Below are 22,235 nucleotides of genomic sequence, written 5' to 3'. Positions count from 1 at the left end.
TAAGCCTCTTTGTGGTGGGGAAGTCTGCTTTGTTTGTCAGACTCTCTCTGGTGTCAGTGAGGGGTAGAAGAATAATTTTCCTTTTAAATGTGGTGAGATTCTGATGTCGCCTGCCTGCGGCAGTGCGGGCTGTGGCTATGTGCATACCATATGGCTTTTAATTTGGTCCTAGATACACACATAGCTCCAGTCCTTGTACTGCCCTGCTCAGCAGCATCATGAAAGATAAATACAGCAATATACTGTGGTGAAGAGAAACAGGGGTTCACTGTGACAGCGGTAGATTGTTTCATGAATAATACTGGAGTTAAGGGTTTGGTATTGTTTTTTTAACATAGGTGACATTTTAGGACAGGAGTGTGACTTAGTGGTTTGAGCACAGGACAGTCAGAGGCAGATACTTGTTTCAATTCTTTTTCTGCCAAATACTTACTTTCTTGTGTTGCTCAGATTTTTATTTTTTTTTTTCATTTGGTTTTACCTCTCTATGCAATACTAATAGAACACTATATTTGGAGCAATAGAATGAAGTTGATGTTTGTCTGGCACTCCAAATATACATGTCCATAATAGGATCCTAATTACAAGACTGTAACTTTAAAAATAATAACTAATCCCAGTTTTAGAAATATAAAACTGTGGCTGGGACAGGTTCTTACACACGAGGGAATTGCTTGAAGTGCCCTTATCATGGTTAGTAGTGTTATTCGTGAAAAATAGTAATCTAAGGCAGCACTAGTAGCAATTATAGTACGTTGATTTGTGATCCTTAATTTCACTTTTGTGTTTCTTACTGATGTATTGCATTGTATTCTGGCTGTTCAGCACTTGCTACCTCTCTTTGTCTTCTTAACAAACATGTTTTCACATTAGATAAATCTCATGAGAAGGAGTGGGAGGTAATAACGTTTCCAAACTGGTCTGTGTTTGAAATATAGACTCTGCTGCCCATGGGTAACTGCTCCTCTCTGCTTCTAGTACCATATGTCCTATGCTGACCAAGAACGCTACGAAAATGAAGAAAGGCCAGAGGTACAGAGGCAAATTCTCGCCGAAATCGCCAGGAAGTTGCCGGTGTACACAAGAACAGGGAATGGAGGTCAGCTAAGCAGAGAGCTTTGTTCCTCTAAAGCTAACCAAGCACGCTAAAGTAGCATATGCTGGCAATCCAGACGATACTGCCGATCAACAGGGCGTTCCTAACGCCACTGCGTGCACGGAGTAACTCTTGTACAAGTAATGCCAATGCCTTTTCTCTCGGGTTTTATGCTTGGGAAAACAAAAAACCTTGAACACTTCTGCTCATCTCCAGTGGAGTGCCAGGTGCTGCCTTTGAGAAGCAATATCTGCAGTTCAAAAGCCTACTTATGTTGTCTGCTTTTTTATTTTATATTTTATCTTAATTGCAAATAAATTGCACATAATATAAAATTATATATATTATATGCAAATGACTATTGTCTAATAGTAATAGAATGACAAAATCCATAGTTGTTTCTACTTAGAATGGATCTAGCTTAGAGATGCAGGGCATAATTCTGTGAAAAGATTTCTGGACCTTGTTTGGTGATTAAATGCATACGGTGCCTCTTTCAAAGCTTGAAAGAAATCGGTGTTAATACTGGAGGCTCTGCCCTGTTCATGTCTGTCAGACAAGCCAGAGCATTCTGAAGGAGAGACCTGCTGTCCAGGCAATTACCAACATGGAATGCTTGTAAAGTCTGAGTAAATGTGGAGGCCAGAGGGAAGTGTACACTTGTGGTTTATCGCTTTTAAGCTGGTTGTGTGCTTTGCAGTGAGGATTGTTCCCCGCACCTGCGAGTCTCCAGAAGAATTATGAGCCTTGCTTATCTGATTGTGACCTGGCAGCAAAAATCAGCTGCAAATGCACTCCTCTTTTGAAGTGATAGAGGAAAGAGCGTGAATAGTTGGGAAGTGAGTGGAATCTTAACTAACGTGTGAAAAAAGAACACCTTTCAATTTTTGGTATTAATGTGTCTTTCATTTCAGGTATTCGATTCTGTGATAGATGCCTGCTAATAAAACCCGATCGCTGTCACCATTGTTCCGTCTGTGCCATGTAAGTTACTGGACAGTTCTTCACTGAAGTGAGTAGAGTCACCATGAAGTGATGTGAAGGGGCTGGCCCTTCCCGTGTCTTTTTACACAGGAAGGTACCCAAGTACCTCTGCTCCTGCTGCAGGCACCGGCGCGTGCTCCCATGGGGCAGCACCAGCAGTCACATTTCTGCTCTTTGGGGCCCTGAAGCGTTTCCAGTTCCCACACTTGGAAGTGTATCAGTTCCTAGAAAGCATGCCACCTAGTGAAAATTAACTGGTTAACCTAGGCAGGGTAAAATAAATGATGATTTTGACTTCTTTGGGTTTTTTTCCCCCCTTAATATTCCAGGCCTTTACCTGTGGTATTTTCCAAAAGTTTTAAGCCTTCTAGGGCAGAAAACATTTCTATGTCTCTTTATCTTGCAGAGTACCAAGGACATTGGTTGATCTTGAGCAGTAATAAATGTTCTGTCTTAAATTGATACTTACCTTAAGAAATTAAAAGAGACAGTATCATCTTGAGCTTGTGTCATGTGGAGAGCTCACAAAAAACAGAGGCTTTTGATGCTGATCTGCAGTTGGCAGTCAAGTACCAAATAAAAATCTTCAGTTTTCCTTTTTTGTCCTTTTGCAGATGCGTGCTAAAAATGGATCATCACTGTCCGTGGTACGTCCTAGATACTGGTTTGTAGTTTTCTGAAAAGAAAGGCCGTTAAAATACATTTCCTTCACAGAATAGTGTCTGTATGCCTCTTTCATTTTAGACCATGCATCTCCTTATGTTGGGAAATACATAAAACAATTACACTTTGAAATTGCCTGAAATGTTTTACATTTTGAAAGACAAATCATTTGTGTTTGTTCCATAAACTATGTGTAAAAAGCTGTTACATAAACATAATCTGTAACCCAACTGCTAATTCACTCTTCGACTATTACTCAAATTTTAAAGGGACTTCAGCTTAGCCTTTAATTTTGGGTATATAATATTTCAGCATGTAGTTGGTGGATGCTTTCCGTGGTAATATTTGCACGTAGATTGTTTCTGAAATGATGCCTGCCACCTGTGCATGGTAGAGACACTTAGTTTAGAATCGGTGCATGGATGAATTAAGCTTTACACTTTTTGAGAAATGCTGCCACTAAGTTTCTTAAACTCCTCCTTTTTTTAAAAAAGGAAGATTTCAGAAATCAGAAGCAGCACAACATTTCCCCACCTGAACCTCCCTAGTAAACCTAAACTATTAGAGGATTTTTCAAACCTGAGTTCTGAGACAAACGCCTGCTATTTTCTCCAGCACTCCCTTGTTCATTTTTAGAATTTTTCTGTGCATGGAGAATTATAATCCAATTTGGGTTTATTTGGTTTGTATGTAAGCAAACAAGTAGTGGCGAATCTGGCTCCTGAGTTTTGCAAATGAATTAAGTAACACAGAAATCCCAGATCTGATTACCTTTGCAAACAAGAAACAGCCATGAGTCGTTAGAGCCTGTCTCCGTGACAAATTTACCAGTGGTACCAACTTCAAAACAGATTCCCAGACTATGAACTGTCCTTTTACCCGGCATAGCAAGGAGTCTGCCAGAGAAAAGCAGAGGCTGTAGTTGTATTGCACTGGGGCCACTACGGGGAGCTCTTGATTGATGAAACTGTGTTGTGTAATCAAGGGGCTGAATAAAACCAAAGATTGTAGTACTCATTGTGTTGCAACCGTGTGCTTTACACATCCTGATTTCAACTTTGCTTTTGTTCTCTAGGGTGAATAACTGCATTGGATTTTCTAACTACAAATTCTTTCTACTGTTCTTAGCCTATTCTTTGTTGTATTGCTTGTATATTGCTGCAACAGTCTTCAAGTATTTCATTAAGTATTGGACAGTAAGTTGTGAAATCTGGTTACTTCTGCATATCCTGTGAGTCTCGTGGGGTTTAGTCACTCTTGTTACTTTTTTGCTTTTGGTCAGTGGAGGGTCTGCATTTCTTCTGTAAGGTATTTTCCTGTGCCCTGTTTTGAGTATAACTCCGATTATATGTCTGAAATGCACAAAGAGAGAAGCAAACCTACTTCAGGAATTTCAAATTGCAGAGTTAGCTTCTGGCAAAGAAGTTATATCCTTTTCCTGTTCTTGTGTTTGCATGTATGTATCTCAGAATCTCCGGTATCAAAGTATAACATCCTGGCACTGTCTGTACGTATTTACTGAACATGAAAAAAAGTATCTTTTAGTCCACATATGACTCCTTTCTCAATTTAAAAGCAGACTGAAATAAAGGATGCTTCTTACTCCGTTATCGGTTACCACTCATATGCAAGCAATGCCAACTGACAGTCCCAGTAAGAGGCTGGCCTTTTGTCACTAATTTGTTTATGTCCCCTCTGCTGCTTGACTCTGACTGTGTTTAAGTAACTTAACTTTGCTGTGCATTAATTTATTAAAGATCTGTCGGTTTAATGGCTAATCACTAAAATGCCTCCCGAGATGCTCGTGGGGCACGCGTGGGAATTGTCGCTTGTGCTAAGAAAGGTGCAGAGACTTGAGCTCTGTGGCTGCTTATATGGGATGAGCAAAGGCCGAGATGTGGTATTTTACTCTGAGGCCCCCACAGCCTCTCTGTAGATGTACGCGTACGAGGACCTCTGGCACTTGACTCTTCTACTGTAGCAAGGAGCAAGGGCTGCTTCTGCTTGTAAGGTCCCGCTTGGCTTTTAGACTTTCCCAAACCACCTGGCTCAGTTCTAACGCTACCTGGTTGCTGTAGCTATGCAGGCTGGGTTTTCTGGGCGTGACTTATACTGCAGGAGGTGCAGGGTTTAATGTATGCACAGGAAACTCGGCAGAACGTAAACACGGCTTCAAGAGCGCGTCTGCTTATTTCCCCGTGGGCATGTTTCTTGTGGGAAGCTGGGACTGTACTGGCTCTGTTACGCACAGAAAGCTAGTCGTGAGACCCCCCTCTTTCTGCTGGGGTTCCTGGAGGGGAAATGTACCCGATCATTTCTTTGTCTCTTCTTGCACTTTATAGTGAGCTGTGACTCTTGTGTATACCAGTTTGAGAACTCCAGATAGGATTTTTAGAGGATATCTTTCTTCTCTCTAGGAACAAAGAATTTCCAGCTTTTATTTGCTCCTGTCACTTGTTCTGTGGTGCTTTTCCTTCCAGGGTGAGCTGACTAACGGACGTTCCAAATTTCACGTCCTTTTCCTTCTCTTTGTGGCGGTCATGTTCTTCGTAAGCCTTATGTTTCTGTTTGGCTACCATTGTTGGCTCGTTAGCAGAAACCGTTCTACTTTAGGTAAGGCCCTTATATGTCGTCTTTAAGTGAGTGCCACACACTAAAAGTGCCATAGCAAGAAAATAAATAAATAAATCAGGCATTTGTGTTCTACATCTGTGCTTTCCCACTGCCTCATGAGGGGAGGAAGATTTAAGATTTTGGCACAGTGCTGCAGATATTTGTCACTTCAAATAAGCTACGTTTATTAGCTGGTGTGACAAAAGCTTTGTTAGGGAAACAAGAGCCTTGAAGTGTAAAAGTCCAATTATAAAAATGTTATGCATATGTATAGCTACATTTGCTGTGAAATGAGTGCAGCTTTTCAGGAATAATGGTTCTTTATGCTCATATGCTGGAGTGCATCCTAAACCAGCTTAGTAAGCTTGGGAAAACAGTGCCCATCTTCATTGACAAGGCAAAGAAGTTACGACTGTGAAACCAGTGAAATGAAAATCTGAAACTGCCTGATCTTGTCAAGTGATTTTTTTGTTTTTCCTCAGATACATGTTGTTCAGTTTTTAAAGCTTTTTGAATAAAGTTTTCTAACAGAAGACATACTGTCATGAGTTTGAGCAAATATTCAGATTTTATACAGTTATTAACTTTAAAACCTATTCCCTGGGGTGCTGAAGCTGATCTATCCTGAACATCAGATCTCTGTAGCAGCTTAGAAGGTAGATAAAATTGTTTCTAGTGCACTCTAGGTTCTCCTCCCCTCTCTTTTTCATTTTATGTCTCACCATAACAGAGGGTGTATTTGCATATGTTTGCTTCTAATTCCTGTTTATTATATCATTAATTGGATGAGGCAATTGAAATCTCCAATGCCACTTCTGAAATACGCATTGAAGACCAACCTACTTAATTCTGCAGATTTTTTACTTAGAAATTTCTACCTGTTGAATTTCAACAAGTCTCATACAAAGGTCTTTTGATGCTACTCTCTAGATTAAACAGTTTGTACTTCAGTTTGACTGTTTTGTATGATTCAGTTGCAAAACCAAATTCCTACCTTCGGTTTAAGCCTTTACAGGCTTGCAAAATAAAAAAGCTATTCTTTTCAAACTTTATATCTTTGTAATGCTAGCTCATAATCTGTGAAATCATGTTATCTTTAGATGGCTACAACATGCATAATCCTGTTTCAGAGTGTTTGGCATTGATTTTAATTTTTTTCACTGAAATTGCATCTGTGTGTAGAGGCTTTCTCAGCTCCAGTGTTTCAAAATGGCCCAGATAAAAATGGATTCAATCTTGGCTTTGTAAAGAATCTTCAGCAAGTGTTTGGAGAAGAAAAAAAGCTCTGGTTACTACCTATCGCCTCTAGGTAAGTAATAATCAAGTCAGTGCTGAAAGCTTACACAATTAACTGGAGAGACTGACTTCTAAATGTCTCCTGTAGCCTTATGTGTTACACCTATTATTGTGTGGCTTGGCTGGGTATTACTGTGCATCGTTGTAAATGCACAGCAGACATCTTCTGCGTTAATGCTGCTCACCAGAAGTCTGGAAGGGAAAGGTTTGTGGGGGGTGCATGGGCTGCACAGGGTGTATGAACTCAGCCTGCACTCCTGGGGCACGTACGTGGATGGGTGTGAACTTCAGAGATGCTCTTTTCTTCATCTGTTGGACTCCTCTGCCTGAAACAGACTTTAGGTTTCTTAATGTAGGGGAAGGTGTTGTTTTGGCACTTAGACCAATAGTAAGGTACGCTGGAATTTAATTCCTTTAGTAACTGGGTACAATTTAAAATAACTTCTTGGCAGCACAGTGCACAACGCTTGCAAGCAGCAATGTACAAGTCTGAGGCCCAGCTGGATCCCCACTGCCATCTGTTTTTCAATCTTAAGTATAGTTAGAGGGAACAGACGAGCGCAGAAAGCTTTTTCCACTCCCCAGTGCAGTGAAAGGGAAGAGACTGGCACAGAAAGGCCGTTACAGCAAGGCAGCACTGGGGCGCTGGTCAGAGGCGCGTTACCCCTGTGCGTTGTCGTTGCAGGGAGGACGCTCCGCTTGTTTCCCTTGCATAAAGATAAATCCTCAGAGAAAAAAAGGCACTTCAGCTAGTTTATGGTTCCTCTGTCTGTGCTGCTGGATGTTGGGAAATATGGCATGGCCCAGACCAAGCTAGCACATCTAGATTTTAACTTCATTCGTTTACATGAATTTGAACATACTCTCAAACCCTTGTTTGAAATCCAGATACACATTTCTATTTGGGGAGCAGTAAAGCAAAGCTTTTGCAACTTTTGCAGTGTATTTATTGTATCTGTTTTCTTTTTCCATTTTGTGTACAGGTTTAGGTCACAGGAAAGCGAGTCTTTTATTTGGCTTTTAGTAACATCTAAGATTTGGGGCCATTTTCTACTGGATATCATTCGGAGAAGTGTAACTTCTGCCCTGAAGAATCTATGGTGTAAATGTTAAAATTTATACCTGTGGTATTATAACAATGGTAGAAATTGCTCCTTCTACATAAATGTTTTCGTTAGTTCCCCTCTCACTTCTAGTTGTCCATGAGTTAATTTTTTTCTGGGTTTTTTTCTGTGTCTAAATGGCTCGATCAAGTTAGGCACATTTAAGTTCTGCTAAAAATGGCTTAATTCCAGGCTAGAGGTTTGAACTTTCATTCGTTATAGAGGAAGAAGGAATTGAGGACCAAAATGACTTGCTAGTAAAACTTGCTTTCTGAGCTGCTTTTTTTTGAAAAGCTACTTTTCAAAACTTAAATAATTTTAAATAAACATGGGAAGTACAGGCAACAGAAAACTTTGCAGATAAACTCTATAGAACTTGTTGGCCTTCACAGTCACTTGCTGCTTTTTGAAGTGTCTTTCTCTGCCTTTTTCCGTGCAGCCAGGGCGATGGGCATTTTTTCCCCATGAGAGCTTTGTGTGAAGCTCAGAATCCTCTCCTAGCAAACGAAGAGCAGTGGGAAGATGATGGGATAGATGAAGAGCCTCATGGTAAGGTAACACTGAAGGAAATGAGTTGTGTCTTGACCTACAGTGACTAATGGATGAATTATAAGAGTTAATCACATAAAAAAATTGTGTTGGCTTAAGTCACTGGGCAGCTCTGACTTGACTAATGAACACAGACTAAAAATCTAAAAATAAGACCTACTTTGCAGTCATCCTTTTTTTTTTTTTCTTAGTAGCTTTCCACTTGCAAGTAAATGAACTGAGAGGTTGTTACAAGTTGCAGAGAGAAACTAAAATTTCCACAAACTGAGTGTATTTATAAATGTTGCTGCACACAGCACAGTTATTGGAGACATAAAGTTGTGCCTGTAAAAATGAAAATACAAAGTTGGGGTTTTTAAGTGCATTTATCCTCTGAGAGTTTTGAAAACATGCACGTAAACACCTGAATGCAGTGATACATTTAGGACGCTGCTTTATACTTTCTTTGTTCAGCTTTATTACAAGAGTAAAGAAGTTCCGTGTGGCTTTGATGCTTGCCTAGCTATGCACTAATCTCCGTAGAAGAAATACATGTGCTGAGAGGAATTCTAGGTGAACTGGGGTGTTTGTACAATAGATTTGATCAGTTGCTGAAATGTAAACATACCTTTTGTGCTACGGATGTCCTATTAGAAGAAAGACTTTATATGTATATCCATTCTTGATGATTTTTGTTAGATGCATCCAAAATCAGTTTAATGATTCTTTATGGTTACATTTCTCTATTTCAACTTGATTATTTTTTTCCTGGCATATTTACCTCCAAGCTTTGGTCTTTGAAGAATACAGTATGTGTCTGAATATCAGGGTTCATGTCAGAGACCCCTATTACCCTGTCTGAGGGTTCAGAAAGCTTGTAATTAAGCAAGGGCTCATACTTTTTTCCCATGGAGCAAAGATGCCATCCACAGGTTCCTTTTAAAAGAAATGTGATAACCTGTCTTCTCCCTTTAAGGAATGGTGAAAATGTTAATTAATTCTCAGGTTACTATAGTTAGTGGATCACGTAATTATACTCGGAGAACTGCCTTACTGTTCAGAGATGTGATTTCCATAGTTGTGCTCTTTATCACTTCAGAATGGTTTTCGGAAACTTTGCTGATAATGCTCCCTTTCAGGGTATACATTTTAGTCATATGTGCTCAATGTATGTTTGGGAACGTGCGAGGAAGGCTATAGTCTTGGTTAAAGGGGGTAACAGAAACTTCTCATGTGAACATTGTGGTACCTGTGCATCATATTGTGCAATGAGCTCTTTAATCCTAACAGCACAGTATTTGCTGTTCTGTCTCTGCTTAGGTCTTACCTGCAGCTGTTTGTTCAAGTTATTCCACTGTAAAATAAACAGTCTGTGGGTTTTCCAAGGCACACTTCACATACTGCTGGGAAAATACACTCCAGGATTTTGTCAGTAGGACTGAAGAGGCTCATTTCAGCTTTTCTCCAGATTAACTGCTTTAATTAGTTTGTATTTGTGTTAGAAAACTACCTGTTCTTCTTTGTTTGTTCCATACATTTTGGCAATTACGAGGTAACACAAATAGGCCTTAAAAAATAACAAAATATGGCATCTCTGTGTATTGTTTTTGATGCTTAAAATAACTCCCTTAGGAATGAGTCAGAACTTCTTCCAACTTTTGCAAAGTATAAATCCTCTGAATAAAAAAAATAATTCTTAAGTATAAAAGCATTTGGCAGGTGATTTTTGGCCAGCTCAGACCCCAGAATCTGCATCCGGAGCTTATATGAAGTCCCACAATGTATAGTGCTTATAAAAGCAGTGACATTTACAGGCAGTTGAACTAGATGATTCTTGTAGGTCTCTTCCAACCGAAAGCTTCAGTTCGATTCCATTCTGCTCTGCTAGTCTTTCTCAGTGGGAAAATATTTGCAGTCTCGTTCCAAGAAGCTGCAGAACTGTAATACTGGTAGGGTGAGAACCCCGTACTGACGTGTAAAAGCCAAACTGAGCCTACACAAAGTTATAGGCACAAGTGACCAAACAGGCTGAGCACGCACGGTGAGTAGACGGCTACCTGCCAGCCCCGGGCCTTGCTCCGCAGCTGGGCAAGTTTTAATTCTGTGGCAGCGGCTACGAGGTAAAGGTGGGAACTACAAGTAAAAGAATGCCCTAGATAAGGAGACTGTGTCACTTTTATGCCTGCAAGTCAGTGGTGTGGAGCTGGAATTCAGCTGCTAGGGCAAACCTTGGAGGAAATCCTCCTCTCGGCTTCCAGTCTGAAGGTGTGGATTTTGCCAGATGGAATCCCGCAGGGAGCCTGGGGGGCAGTGTGTGTGGCTGGCAGGCGAAGCTGGCGCCCTTCCCTGCGGGCTTCTGTGGCTGATGCTGCAGGACCGAGTAAGGCACAGCCTGTGCTGCAGCTTTCAGCCCTGCTGCTGCTGCTGCTGCTGTTTCATGCACAGTGATGCACAGAGCTTTCATCAAAAAGCTCCACAACAGGCAGGGTTGCTGTGAGTTCTGTGGCTCTCCATGACCGCCAGGTAGGGTCCCCATTGATTCGGTAATCATAGAATGATAGGACCATTTAGACTGGTAAATACCTTTAAGATCCTTGAGTCCAACCATATAACACGTGGAATGCTTCTGAGTCAGTAGTTTTGTGATACTTGTGGAGCATTTTTCTCTAAGCTCTTAACTGTACCGTTCCGCTATCAGACGTAACAGATGTCTGTGCATCATTTTGATTAATATAAAAGATGCTGAGGGAGAGGGAGCTGTATAAGAAAAGGTGCCGGGTTTGTCCTTTCTCCTGTTTCCTGGACATGAGGCAGTGGAGTCAAGGAAACGTGGAAGTTGACGTTTTTCAATCCTGCAGCCTCGGGTGATGGCACTGCCAGCCATACCAAGATCAGAGTAACAGCTGCTCTCTTGGGTGTGAGTGGAGTCTGTCACCTCCTGGAGCTTCACCTGGAACTGCCTGTGTGCTTCTCTTATGGAGCAGGAGTCGCCAGGGGTGGTCTCCTCAGCTGAGTCCCTCACCCGGGGCTCTTGCAGGAGAGAGAAATACCACAGAAATAACGAAAAAGGAGGAGCTTGATGAAGTGTCTCTTTGTGCAATGTTACTGTGCTTAACTGCATTATTGCAGTGGTTTGCTTCTGCCCTGCTGATGCTGTGTCTGCATAAAGCTGAGCATTTTTAAGTCCCCACAACAGCAAAATCGGTTTGTGTGTGAACACCTGGGGAGATGAGCATTAAAGGGCACTGGGGCGCTCACGAGGAGAGGACAAGCCCAGCTGAAAGCAAGGAGATGAGGTAGCTTTGTCTAGGTCCCAGGAGCGTACAGGCTCTCTTCTCAATCATCTTAGCCCACAGGGTTGTCCTTTTTTTCTGTGATACAGATGTTTAAATGTGCCATTTGTGGTTGGATTTTCTTCCTTCTTAATCCTGGCTCTGTAAAGGTTTTTTGTTGTTTAATACGGGGAGAAAAATATTATGGCAAACCTTTTGTTTAATTTCTTAGCCAGATACTGAAAACACTTGCTTCCAGATCCATGATAATTTGATTTTTTTTTTCAGATTTATTAATGCTCATCCCTTATTCACAGGCATCTGTTTAATCTGTCTAGCCAGAGCACTACCCCGAGTCACATGCTGGCAGCTTATGAGGTTATCGTTTTTTTCAAAGAACTCATCTGGAATGTATTTGACACGTTGGTCGTGGATGTGTCAGTACTGTGACTGCTTGCACTCTTTGTCTGGTGGAGCCTAGGACGGGACAGCCATTTCTGTACCTTTATAGCAACATCTCATCTCTTACATTGATGGAACAATTTAATCATGTGTGTCATTTAAACTTGTACAAAAAGCTTCAGTATTAATCAAATCTTTCCCAAATTGTTCTCACCTACAGAAATCTGTCATCTGTACTGAGTAACATCTTTCCAGCAGAAACGAGTATATCCTGAGTAATAAGTGGAAGCTGATATTTCTGTTGGAGTGATGAAGCTTCAGGTGTCTGAAGGCATGTGATTTGAATTTAAATTCAAATCCGTAGGAGTCTAATTAAAGGAGCTTCATGTCCTGACATACCAGCTAATTTGGCATAGCAGTCCTCTGAGTAGAGCAGTGGTCTGTTGTGGCTGTAGAGACTGAATTGCTATCCGTCGAGACGTTTTCAAAGCTGCTTAGATGTTGGAAGTGAGCAGAGACTCCTCAGACAGTACAGCGGTGTATTGGCCAATCCAGTAAACTGAGACAAAGGACTAGGTTTGCATCCCTGGATTTTAGGCATGATATAAATGTGTCTGACAGGAAAAAATTAAATTAAAGCAGTGCTAAACCCTGCATCAGTGGCTGCCTTATAATCAGTTTTGAAACAATGGAGGGGGACCTGTGCAGGAATCTGCATCAGTTCAACTAAATTAATTAGTGAATATATTTAGTAAAAGCAATATGGTTTTGTATGTGGATCAGATCTGCTGCTGCTAAATCAATTAGAAGAAAAAAGTTATTCCATAAAAAATTGGTAGTGAGAGTTCAGTGAGACTAACGTCCCAGAGCCAGCAGGTCTCGTGCATCCTTTTATCAGTTCCCTTTGGCATTAGATTTTGCATGATAAAATAGATTTCTATGCTAATAAATACGAAAATAACCTGATAATGGAAATTGCAGTGATTCTTTTTATACATAATAAGCAAATAAGAGCCCTAGGCAAATTTATTTATTTATTATGTCTGTATCATTGAGTGGTAAGGGGGAAGTGTTTGCTTTTTGTTTTTCTTTCTTCACCTTCACAGAGAAAATTCATTTGCAGAAAATTAGAGTTCTGTGGCAATTTGATACTTGACACTGCTTGATGCTGTTCTTGCATTTTGACCGTCATGTCTTAGAATGAGCTCTCGATCTTAAAACTGAATGGCACAAGATCGATATAAGATGTCTACTGAGCAACACAGTTTTTAAATCCTGTTTTTAGCAGGCATGGGGACAACTCCAGAAGTATGAATTTGGGAACTTGATCTTATCCTATAACTGCTGCAGATTTTAAAATGTTTTTAATAGGACAGTGTGTTTCGCTTAACCATGTTTTCAGGTGGGGAGAAATACAGCACGATAACCTTCCTGGCTGTCGTGGTTTAACCCCGGCCGGCAACCCAGCCCCACGCAGCCGCTTGCTCACTGCCCCTCACCCAGAGGGATGGGGAGGAGGATCAGAAAGGAATGTAAAACTCAAGGGTTGAGGTAAAAACAATTTAATAGGTAAAGCAAAAGCCGCGCACACAAGCAAAGCAAAGCAAAGCAAGGTGTTCGTTCCCCACTTCCCACGGGCAGGCGGGGGCTCAGCCATCCCCAGGGCAGCCAGGCTCCATCACGCGTAACGGCTACTCGGGAAGACAAACGCCATCATGCCAAGTGTCCCCCCTTCCTCCTTCTTCCCCCGGTTTATATACTCAGCATGACGCCATACGGTATGGAATACCTCTTTGGCTAGCTTGGGTCACCTGTCCTGGCTGTGTCCCCTCCCAATTCCCTGTGTCACTCCAGCGCTCTTGCTGGCAGGGCCCAAGAAACCAAAAAGTCCTTGATTTAGTATAAATATCACCCAGCAACAACTGAAAACATCAGTGTGGTACCAACACTGTTCTCACATCATAGCCAAAATACAGCACTGTACTAACTACTAAGAAGAATATTAACTCTATCCCAGCTGAAACCAGGACACTGTCTCTCAGGCAGGTTATGAAGATAGGTTTATGCATATAAATTGCTCTGAGTTTCTTCGGTATTGGTTACCGTAATAATACAGTTCTACAGAAGAGCAGAATGTTGTTGCCTACGACCAGCCAGGGTGCTGCGTCCATTGATTGTGAGTTATGAGCTGCTTTCAGGCCACTTGCCATTTCAGCAGGCTCCATGTGGATGTAGCTGTGTCAGATTGACCTTGAGCTTCCTCCGCATCAGATGAAAGCAGCCAAACTGCCTCTACCTCTCTGCAAGGTTTAAAGTAGAAATTTCTGTGCTGCTTATATATGGCTTAAGTCTTACCCTCCACAGCTTTCCAAGATTTGAGCTGAAACTGCGTGTCTTCATACAAAAATGATGGTTTTATTTTGCAAGTGAAAATGTTTAGGAATAAACTTACCAAGCGTACATGAAATATATTACCTTGTATTTCTACCACAGCTCTATTAACCCAACAGTATTCAGAGAACACGATTTCCTGGTTCATTAAGCTTTGGTACCCTCAATGCCATCTGACAGAAGGGTTTTACAGGGCTGCGTCGTAGGCACAAATGATGTTTTACTCTTCCTTGTTTTCTCACCACCAGTTTTCTTTTTTGTAAGGCATCAGCAAATGAAGTGCTCTAAGCTTAGAGTTTTCAGATTCTGTCTTACGCAACAGAAGTAAACCAGTATCATTTTCTAACCAGAAAGGCCTGAAATGTTCCATTAAAACTGAAAGATCTGTATTTGTCTTTGTGGATTGAAAGCTTGTGACATGGTTATGAAATAGATAAAGCCAATAATAGAGTAATCTCAGTTTAAAAACTGCTGTTCAGTCATCTCTCAGAGAGGTAACTTGTCTATTTTTATTTGGAATGATTCTTAAAAACACACTCCCATACTTAGTGAAAAATACATTCTCAGTGAGGAAAAACAGATTTACTCACCTCTAACTACTTTGTTTTTCATTGTATAGATTCTGGTGAAGCTTCATCCCTTGCCATAGAACAGGAGACATAGCGGTTTGAAAATGCAGCAGTGTAAAGCTGGTTCAGAAAGGTCAGTATTTATTTCTTCATTCCCTTCGAAACAGCCGCTCTGCAGGGCAATCGGCAGGTGATGCTGGGCAGCTTTGGGGTGCAGCAGCGGCGCACCCAGCGTGCAGAAGGCTGTGGCGTGCAGACCTCCACGCTGGCTTTGGGGCGGTGCAGCGGTGGGGGTGGCACACCATCTAGACCTCAGCCCACCGAGGGGCAGGGACCCTCTCACCGGAGCCTTGTGTTGATGCATCTGCACGTGGTAGTGTTTCACCAATAGTTATCCATCTTGTGTTTAGGAGAACCTAAAAGAAAGCGGTGGCCAGCCCGCAGCCCTGGCTGGATGCTGGCACAGTTAAGCCAAGAGCTGAAAGCACTGTTGGTAGGGGAGGGAACAAAGCCTGCAGCTCCTCTGGTAAATGTGGCAGGAACGACTCTTGCCACTAGCATGTACAACTAGAAGGTTGGAGGTCTGTTCAGTGATTCACAAAACGTGTGGGAAGGTGCAGATACAAGAAACTGAAGTTGGGAACAGCCAAGTTGCAGTTGGGAATAAATGGAAGTAACCCATAATGCCCACATCAGCTGCTAGTATCTTAATTATTTCTTTTTCCACCCTGGAGAAACTTGGGTGCAACAACAGATGATACAGTCCGGGGAAGGTGCTGCTACCGGAATGTTCACTGGTCTGTAATTTGTTCTGACTTCCACAGCGATGCGGAGATACCCTGCACAGGTACCACTGCAGCGAGCTGCAGGCTGTCCCCTCTTCGTCTCCATGAAACATTTTCACGGTGCAGTGTAATGGACTGAGATTGAAGGATGGACCTCTGCGCTCTCACTTGCAGGAGGTGGAGCAGTCAGAATTTGCCCCTCTGTTTTCTGTGGGCGTTGAATAAGTGTATGGCAAAGTGCTGCAATCCTAGTTCTGCACACGCATAGGGCAACTCAGGATTTTTGTAAATGGGCTTCTTGCGTGTTGTAGATGCGATTCCATTTTCTTCCACTGAGTAGGAAAAACCCAAAGTATTTTTTCTGGCAGTAGCCATTGAGGACCACAAACTGCCGTTCTACTGAAGCAGTAAAAAACCAACATTTTCCCTGTTGTTCTACATGGCTTTAAAACAACGCTCAAAGCCAAGATTGGACAGCCATCTGTTGCTCATCACATCAGTGTTTATAGCTGCATGTGTTTCTTTTTAAATTTCAGCTTCCCTCTCAGGAGTCAACATCCCTTCTCTTGGTATGGGCTTCAGTTTCGAGGGGTAGAAAACAAGTGGATCTTCAAGATTAGAAACCGTCATGAAGTATTGTCTGATTGGAATCTGCATTCTAGAGCGCTTCTCCAGAAATCCTGCTATCCAGATGTTCCAAGGCTTTATAAGTTTAAGTCACGGAGTGAAGAGAACAGTTTTATAGAGTGATTTTGGCCGATGTTCTTTGGCCTGCTCTCTTTATTTTATAAATAATATATATTTTTTATTCAAAGTAGGTAAAAAATATTGATGCGAGTGCATTTCCAAAGGCCTTTTCATTTTGCAGACATCAGGGATTGGAGTTCTTGAAATTCTTCTAAGCCATAATATTCTTGGGGATGGTATTTCCTTTGAGACTGATTCTCCAACCTTCTCTGACAAGTGAGATTTTCTAATATGTTTGAAGTTCTATTGTGAGTCGGTTCAACTCAATGAGAGACAGACCCACTTAAATTTGGCACTAAATTGATAGTTGGATGTAAGTGTGTTGAAAGACAAAGTGCTGAACATGCATATATACATGTGCAGCTGTGTATGAAAATAAAATATTCACATTGCCAGTATCAAGATTCAAGAATATTGTGGCCATAGATTATTTTGTTGTTGTTGTTATATTTCTTTTTAGGAGCGTGTAATTGTCTTAGAGTTTGAGTTATAGTGCCCTTTAAGCCTAATCCTACTTGCAGGCACCTAAAATGCAAAAGGGAACTTTAGACAGTACATTTTGCATTTATTCCTAGGACTAAAATACCAACGCATTCCTGGATTAGTGTCTGATGGAAATTTGTGTGTTTATGGAGTCAGAAAGGAAGGTGTAAATTTGAAACACGAGTTGGAAATGTGCACTGAACGTTTAGCGCCAACAATAGTGTTCGGAGTTTACGCTCCACAAAGGTGGGTTTAGTCCCATAATTCCAGAGACAGTTGATGTACTGACTGTTACCAGACTTCTTCCCAAGTAAATGTCTTGACTGGTAGTTTAACGTTTTTTCAGCAGTGAGAGGGGATCAGATTTTTTTCTTCATTTTGCTCCATTTGCAGTCAAAGGAATGTATCACTTTTTATTCTGTGGAACAGAACTGAGAATTTGCTGGCAGGATTATATGCATTTTTCTAGACCTGAGGTTTTTTATCTGCATGATTCAGACCTGGCAACTCCATCACTCATGTTTGAATTTGGTGCATGCTTAAAGTATTAGTATACTGCCTTTAAGATCATTTGTTAACATTTTCTATCCTGTTTTTGTGTTTATCAGCCCATTTGTGTTGACAGTGACTACAGAAGCAGTTGTGCATGTCATGAGAAATTACCTGATAAGTATCTGTTTGGTGACAAAGGCCTTGCCTACATACTAAATCCTTTTTTCCTCTGTTTATTCTGCTGCTGCTACCAGTGGAAATGTGTTCATGAGACAGAAGAGAGTCTTGCACAGATTTTCTGTCCATAGGAGCAGACATTTACCAGGTATAGACTGTGCCCTGCAGGCAGGTATTTTATACATCAGCCTCTGTAGTTCGGTGTAGAGCAGGCAGCAACTTCTGCAGAATGTCTTATCACCGAAGTTTAGTTGTTAGGAGTCAGGGTGGGCTCTGCCAGCCTTACTGTAGGTCAGTCTCTCTCCTCCTCGGAGCGGGCTGCACGCTTTGCATGTTCCTACTGCAGTCTTTTCAGCCACGTCTGTTGGGTGGTTCGGTCATCAAAGGGCTGTTGAGTGCTGAAACTATTTTTCCTGTCAGTCTAACCCTGCATTTCTAATGTAGATCCTGTGGTGGACCTTAAAGGGCGTTTGATGGAAGATGGCAGTAGAATTAATCACCGTATTTCTGGCAAAATATGTTCTGGAGGGGGATCTCGAGAGGAAGGTGGCAGCTGAACACAGTAGGGCACGTCTAGGAATTCAGCACCATCAGAAGTGCTGCTTGTGCCTTTTAAAACTCTAAATTCCTCATATATAAAACCAGGAAGATGATCTGGTGACTTTCATTCTGTCAACTAAAGCATATTGTTAAGACAGCAGGATCAGAGCTCTCGCTGAAACCATGTGGATTTACAGGAATTTCCTGAGCAGGTTCTTGTATCTGTTCTGGGTTTGGTTCTGGTTGCAGCCACGTCATTCTTTCTGTATTTCTCTGACCAGCAGCAGCAGCAGCGCTGCCTACAAGGTCTGCAGGCAGCATCCCTGCCTGCCGTCGAGCTGCAGCGCTGTTCCTTAGGGAGTATATAAAATCAATTTCTGTCTTCTAATGATGGCTAAACCAGATGTCTTTGTGATATCACACGCAGCTATCCAGCTCCGATTCAGAAACGGCTGTGAAGGTTTCCAAGGAACTTACTCTTACTCAGTAACCTTTCCTGTAAGGAGTTATGGCTGGTCTTTCCCTTTCCTTACGAGCAGCTCAGCCTCACTCGGTTATAACTAACACTTGTCCAGGTCAGAACAGTAAATAGTTTGATGGCTTCAGAACCGCTTCAGGTCAATATTCACGCATCAGGTTTTTAAAAGCTTCAGGATGAAACTTGAAACAAATACAGAAGTTGTGTCAAAATGAGGCAGGACCAAATGTGGAGAAAACGTCCGTCTGAGTGACGGAACAAGCTTCATTTGTTCTCTTTTGCGTACTTAAAGGAGATATCCGTATGCTGCGCCTGGCGTTCGTGTTGTTGGTGCCGCGTTCCCGTGCCACAGAATAGCTGGGCAGGTTCCTCTGCATCCCGTGATTAAAGCCGAGCGCAGAAAGCTGCAGCGAGAGGTGGGTGTCCAGGAACACGGTGTCCGTGGGGCGCTTGCTGAAGACATTACGCGTCTGGGTTCTTCAAGGCAGCATGGAAATGAGCAGTCAGATCCCTGCGGGGAAACAGTGTTTCTCAAAATACTGATGCTGAGATCTTTGTGCTCGGTGCATTATTGCAGCTGATGCCGCAAACGTAAGTGCAGATGGCCTACTAAGGAGCACACAGTTTTTCCAATTAGTATTTTTGGCCTTTAAAAAGGCTGTTAACTAGAGATCTGGGCAGTGTAAAAGCAGCAATTTTGCCTGCACGCCCTGCTACCTGCGGTTTTAAAGCCTGGCTGCTATTTACTTTTTAAATTGACTTTCTTTTCCCCTTAGCTTCTGAAAGAAGGTCTCATACAAAGCATATGATAAATGCAAGATGTGTAAAGTTCTGTTCAACATGCTAGGTAAATGCACTGGAAAACAGAAATTCCTCAGGCTGTCTGTACTCACTGCTGCAGGTAACAAAGGAGATGAAGCATTCAGCTGAGTGTGTTACATGCAAATAGCTCTTTAAGGGGTACACCCACTACAACATCTCCTTTGTTTTCCACCCCGCTAACCCTCACCAAGGCTCCCCACCACACCATCACTACCTGTAAGGGCTGCGCGATGAAACCTCTCCCTTGGGTGCAGCGTGGCACCTCCAGCTCGCCTGCCCTGCCCACCCCTCCTCAACAGCCTGCACCCTCCATCCCAGCATTCCGGCCCTGGGACTCACTCTGACAAGTCTCACCGGTACTGGCAATACCGTAGCTCCGGGTGCTGACCGGTTTGTTTGTCGTACTGCCTGTGCGGCCATACAAGCGTTTCAGATACACCCTGAGCCCCCCGTGTGCCCAGGAGCAGTGTTGTCATTCCCACTAGGTTTGCTACCTCGTGACATTTACTGTCAGTCTCTGCCTAGTTAGGTGCTGTCAGTGCAGTGGCACCCCAAAAATTCAGTAACCTCCCGAGGTTTGACTCTCAGCTGTGATGCTGGTTTCAGCAATGTGGCTGTAAGTGCTGCCACCCGGTGCAGCGTGGAAGCAGCAAGGCAGCTGTCTTGACCCCTGCCGGGGGCTGTTCTGTCTGGCTTGGCATCAGATCCATGCTACAGGATAAAGCAGAAGCGAAGCGAAGCGCTTTGGGGCTCGGCATCAGAAATGGCTCTTGTCCTTCGTGGATCTTGTACTGCTGGTAGAGCTTGAGGTGTAGAAGCACCTGGTGTTTAGAGAGGAACGGTTTTGTTGGCTTAGCTTAACGTAGCGGAGGGAGGTGGATCTGGCGGCTGCCAGGAGAGCTCTGTGCGTGGCCACGGGGCTGCTCTGGAGCATGGCCCGCGCCTCCCACTGCTCACCGAGGTGCCCGTCACCGCTGGCGTTATTCCCATGGGACCGTGGGAGCTGCAGTAGGACCACCAGATGCTGTCTGTAATTCTACCGACAGTCATCAGGTAGCAGTAATTAGGGCTTGAGCGGGAGCCAGCGTTGCAGGTGTCAAGAGGCTCACCAGGAGTCTGGAAGCGTGGGACACAGCCGTGGTTTTGTTAGCGTCTGTCAGGGCACAGCAGAGCAAGAGTTCGACCCAGGTGCAGCGCGTTGTACCTTGCCTTTGGCCCATTTATTTGTATTTCAGGATTTTACAAATGCATTTCACGTCTTTTGTGAGTGAGGACGGTCTCTGCTATAAGCAGCTTTTCCAAGTACGCGTTGTCGTGTGAGAAAGAACGCTTCTCGCTGGATTTCACTGCCACTCTGTCCCATCCCTGTACTCCAAAATTAATGCTCTGAAATAACCGACCACACTAACAGCCCCCCCCTCACCTCTCCCCCTTATCTCCCATTTACATTTATAGAGAAAACATCATATTGATGTTTCTGTGGATAGTATTGTGGCAAGCCCTCTCCTTGGCCAGTGAGTCCTGCCCAAGGAGTCGGGACTTCTGTAAGCCTCACTGCACTGCAATTTTGTTTTGCCTCTCGCTGACTTGGTACAGTATGGTTTTGGGGTGGAGTAAGATGGAATTCCTTTAACAGGGAGCCGTCCTGTGGGGTTTTAGCAGGCTGCACCTGGTGTGTGTAGTGTTTGTCATTGACAAGAACCAGGAAGCTTCCCAATAGCATTATAGCAATGAATGTTTCCTTCCTGGAACAAACCAGAAATGTGATTCAGCAAGAGCTGTACTAGCTGTAGGGTTTTAGTTCTGTCTGCTGGTGTGGACTGGAAGCACAACTTGGTGTTAGTTACTGAACCTGATGCATAAAGTCTGTAACATAAAATGAATGTAGAACTTCAGGGAAAAAAAAAAACCCACAAACCCACCCCTTTACCTTTTCTTCCCCGAAGTCAGATATTAAGACTGATGTGCTAAGGTGGATTCAGGGACCCGCTGCCTCCCACGCAGTCGTTAGGCCAGCGGAACAGATACTCTGTTTGCATAGCTGGCTGGTTCACAGAAGTGTTGAATTAGCAGGTTAAGGAGGTACCATTGACCTTGTTTATTAAGCCAGAATTAACTCGAGTCATGTTTTCACTTCAGTGACTCCTGTGGTACAACTCTTTGAAATTGATCCGTAGTACTTGAAAATACCTTGATTTTATTGATACTTTTCCAATTCTATCAGCTTCTGCTTTGTTACAGAACATTTGCAAAAATAAACTCATTCTGAAACCATCCGTTCAAGCATTTGCATGGTAGAGTGGCTTTTTTCATTAGAAGTAATGGTCTGTCAAACAGCTTGGCAGCGCCAGCTTTGCAAGGTTGTGGTGGTACCACGTGCTCTTCCTGCTTTAATGCTTTATTTTCTTTTCTGGTAATTAACATTGAGGTCACACCCACCAGTAGGCAGCTTTGTTCTTCTTGTCCTTCTTCCATCTCCCTTTGAGAGAGTCTTTCCTCTTCCTCCTCAATATGTAGTTAAAATATTGCCAGTTTCAGCTGTCTGTGCCGGGTTTTTGGATACTGTGGAGGTGAGTAGGTGTCGTTTTAAGCAGTTGTGCCACGTATTTTATTTTGTAACTAATCTTAGTGTTTGTCAAGTATTAGTTTGGGTCTCCTCATTCAGGCTCAGCTTCCTTTGCTCAGAGCAGTGGGATCCCGCTTCCTGCGTTGCTTTTCTCTCTTTCCTAAAAATCTTATTTCTTCATTTTCTCGCTTCAGTTTGGAATGTAAACCTTGTAAAATATAAATGCAA

At 42.7% G+C, this 22,235-nt stretch overlaps 1 protein-coding gene across 1 annotated transcript in view; it reads left to right on the top strand.

The window, feature by feature from the left end:
* Window positions 1-21,724, top strand: part of ZDHHC15 (zinc finger DHHC-type palmitoyltransferase 15) — a 28,367-nt gene extending 6,643 nt beyond the window's left edge. Inside the window, exons 4-12 of the mRNA XM_055818364.1 lie at window positions 979-1,099; window positions 2,011-2,080; window positions 2,695-2,727; window positions 3,819-3,939; window positions 5,224-5,356; window positions 6,539-6,665; window positions 8,195-8,304; window positions 14,968-15,050; window positions 16,239-21,724. Of these exons, the coding sequence (XP_055674339.1) occupies window positions 979-1,099; window positions 2,011-2,080; window positions 2,695-2,727; window positions 3,819-3,939; window positions 5,224-5,356; window positions 6,539-6,665; window positions 8,195-8,304; window positions 14,968-15,011 (759 nt within the window). The 3' untranslated portion in view covers window positions 15,012-15,050; window positions 16,239-21,724. The remainder of the gene's footprint in view (window positions 1-978; window positions 1,100-2,010; window positions 2,081-2,694; window positions 2,728-3,818; window positions 3,940-5,223; window positions 5,357-6,538; window positions 6,666-8,194; window positions 8,305-14,967; window positions 15,051-16,238) is intronic.
* The last annotated feature ends 511 nt before the right edge of the window (window positions 21,725-22,235 follow it).

The sequence above is a fragment of the Falco peregrinus genome, chromosome 13, assembly GCF_023634155.1.
Source record: "Falco peregrinus isolate bFalPer1 chromosome 13, bFalPer1.pri, whole genome shotgun sequence".
Classification (NCBI taxonomy): domain Eukaryota; kingdom Metazoa; phylum Chordata; class Aves; order Falconiformes; family Falconidae; genus Falco; species Falco peregrinus.
The sequence above is the reverse complement of the archived record's forward strand: the minus strand, read 5'-3'. Positions and strand labels throughout refer to the sequence as shown.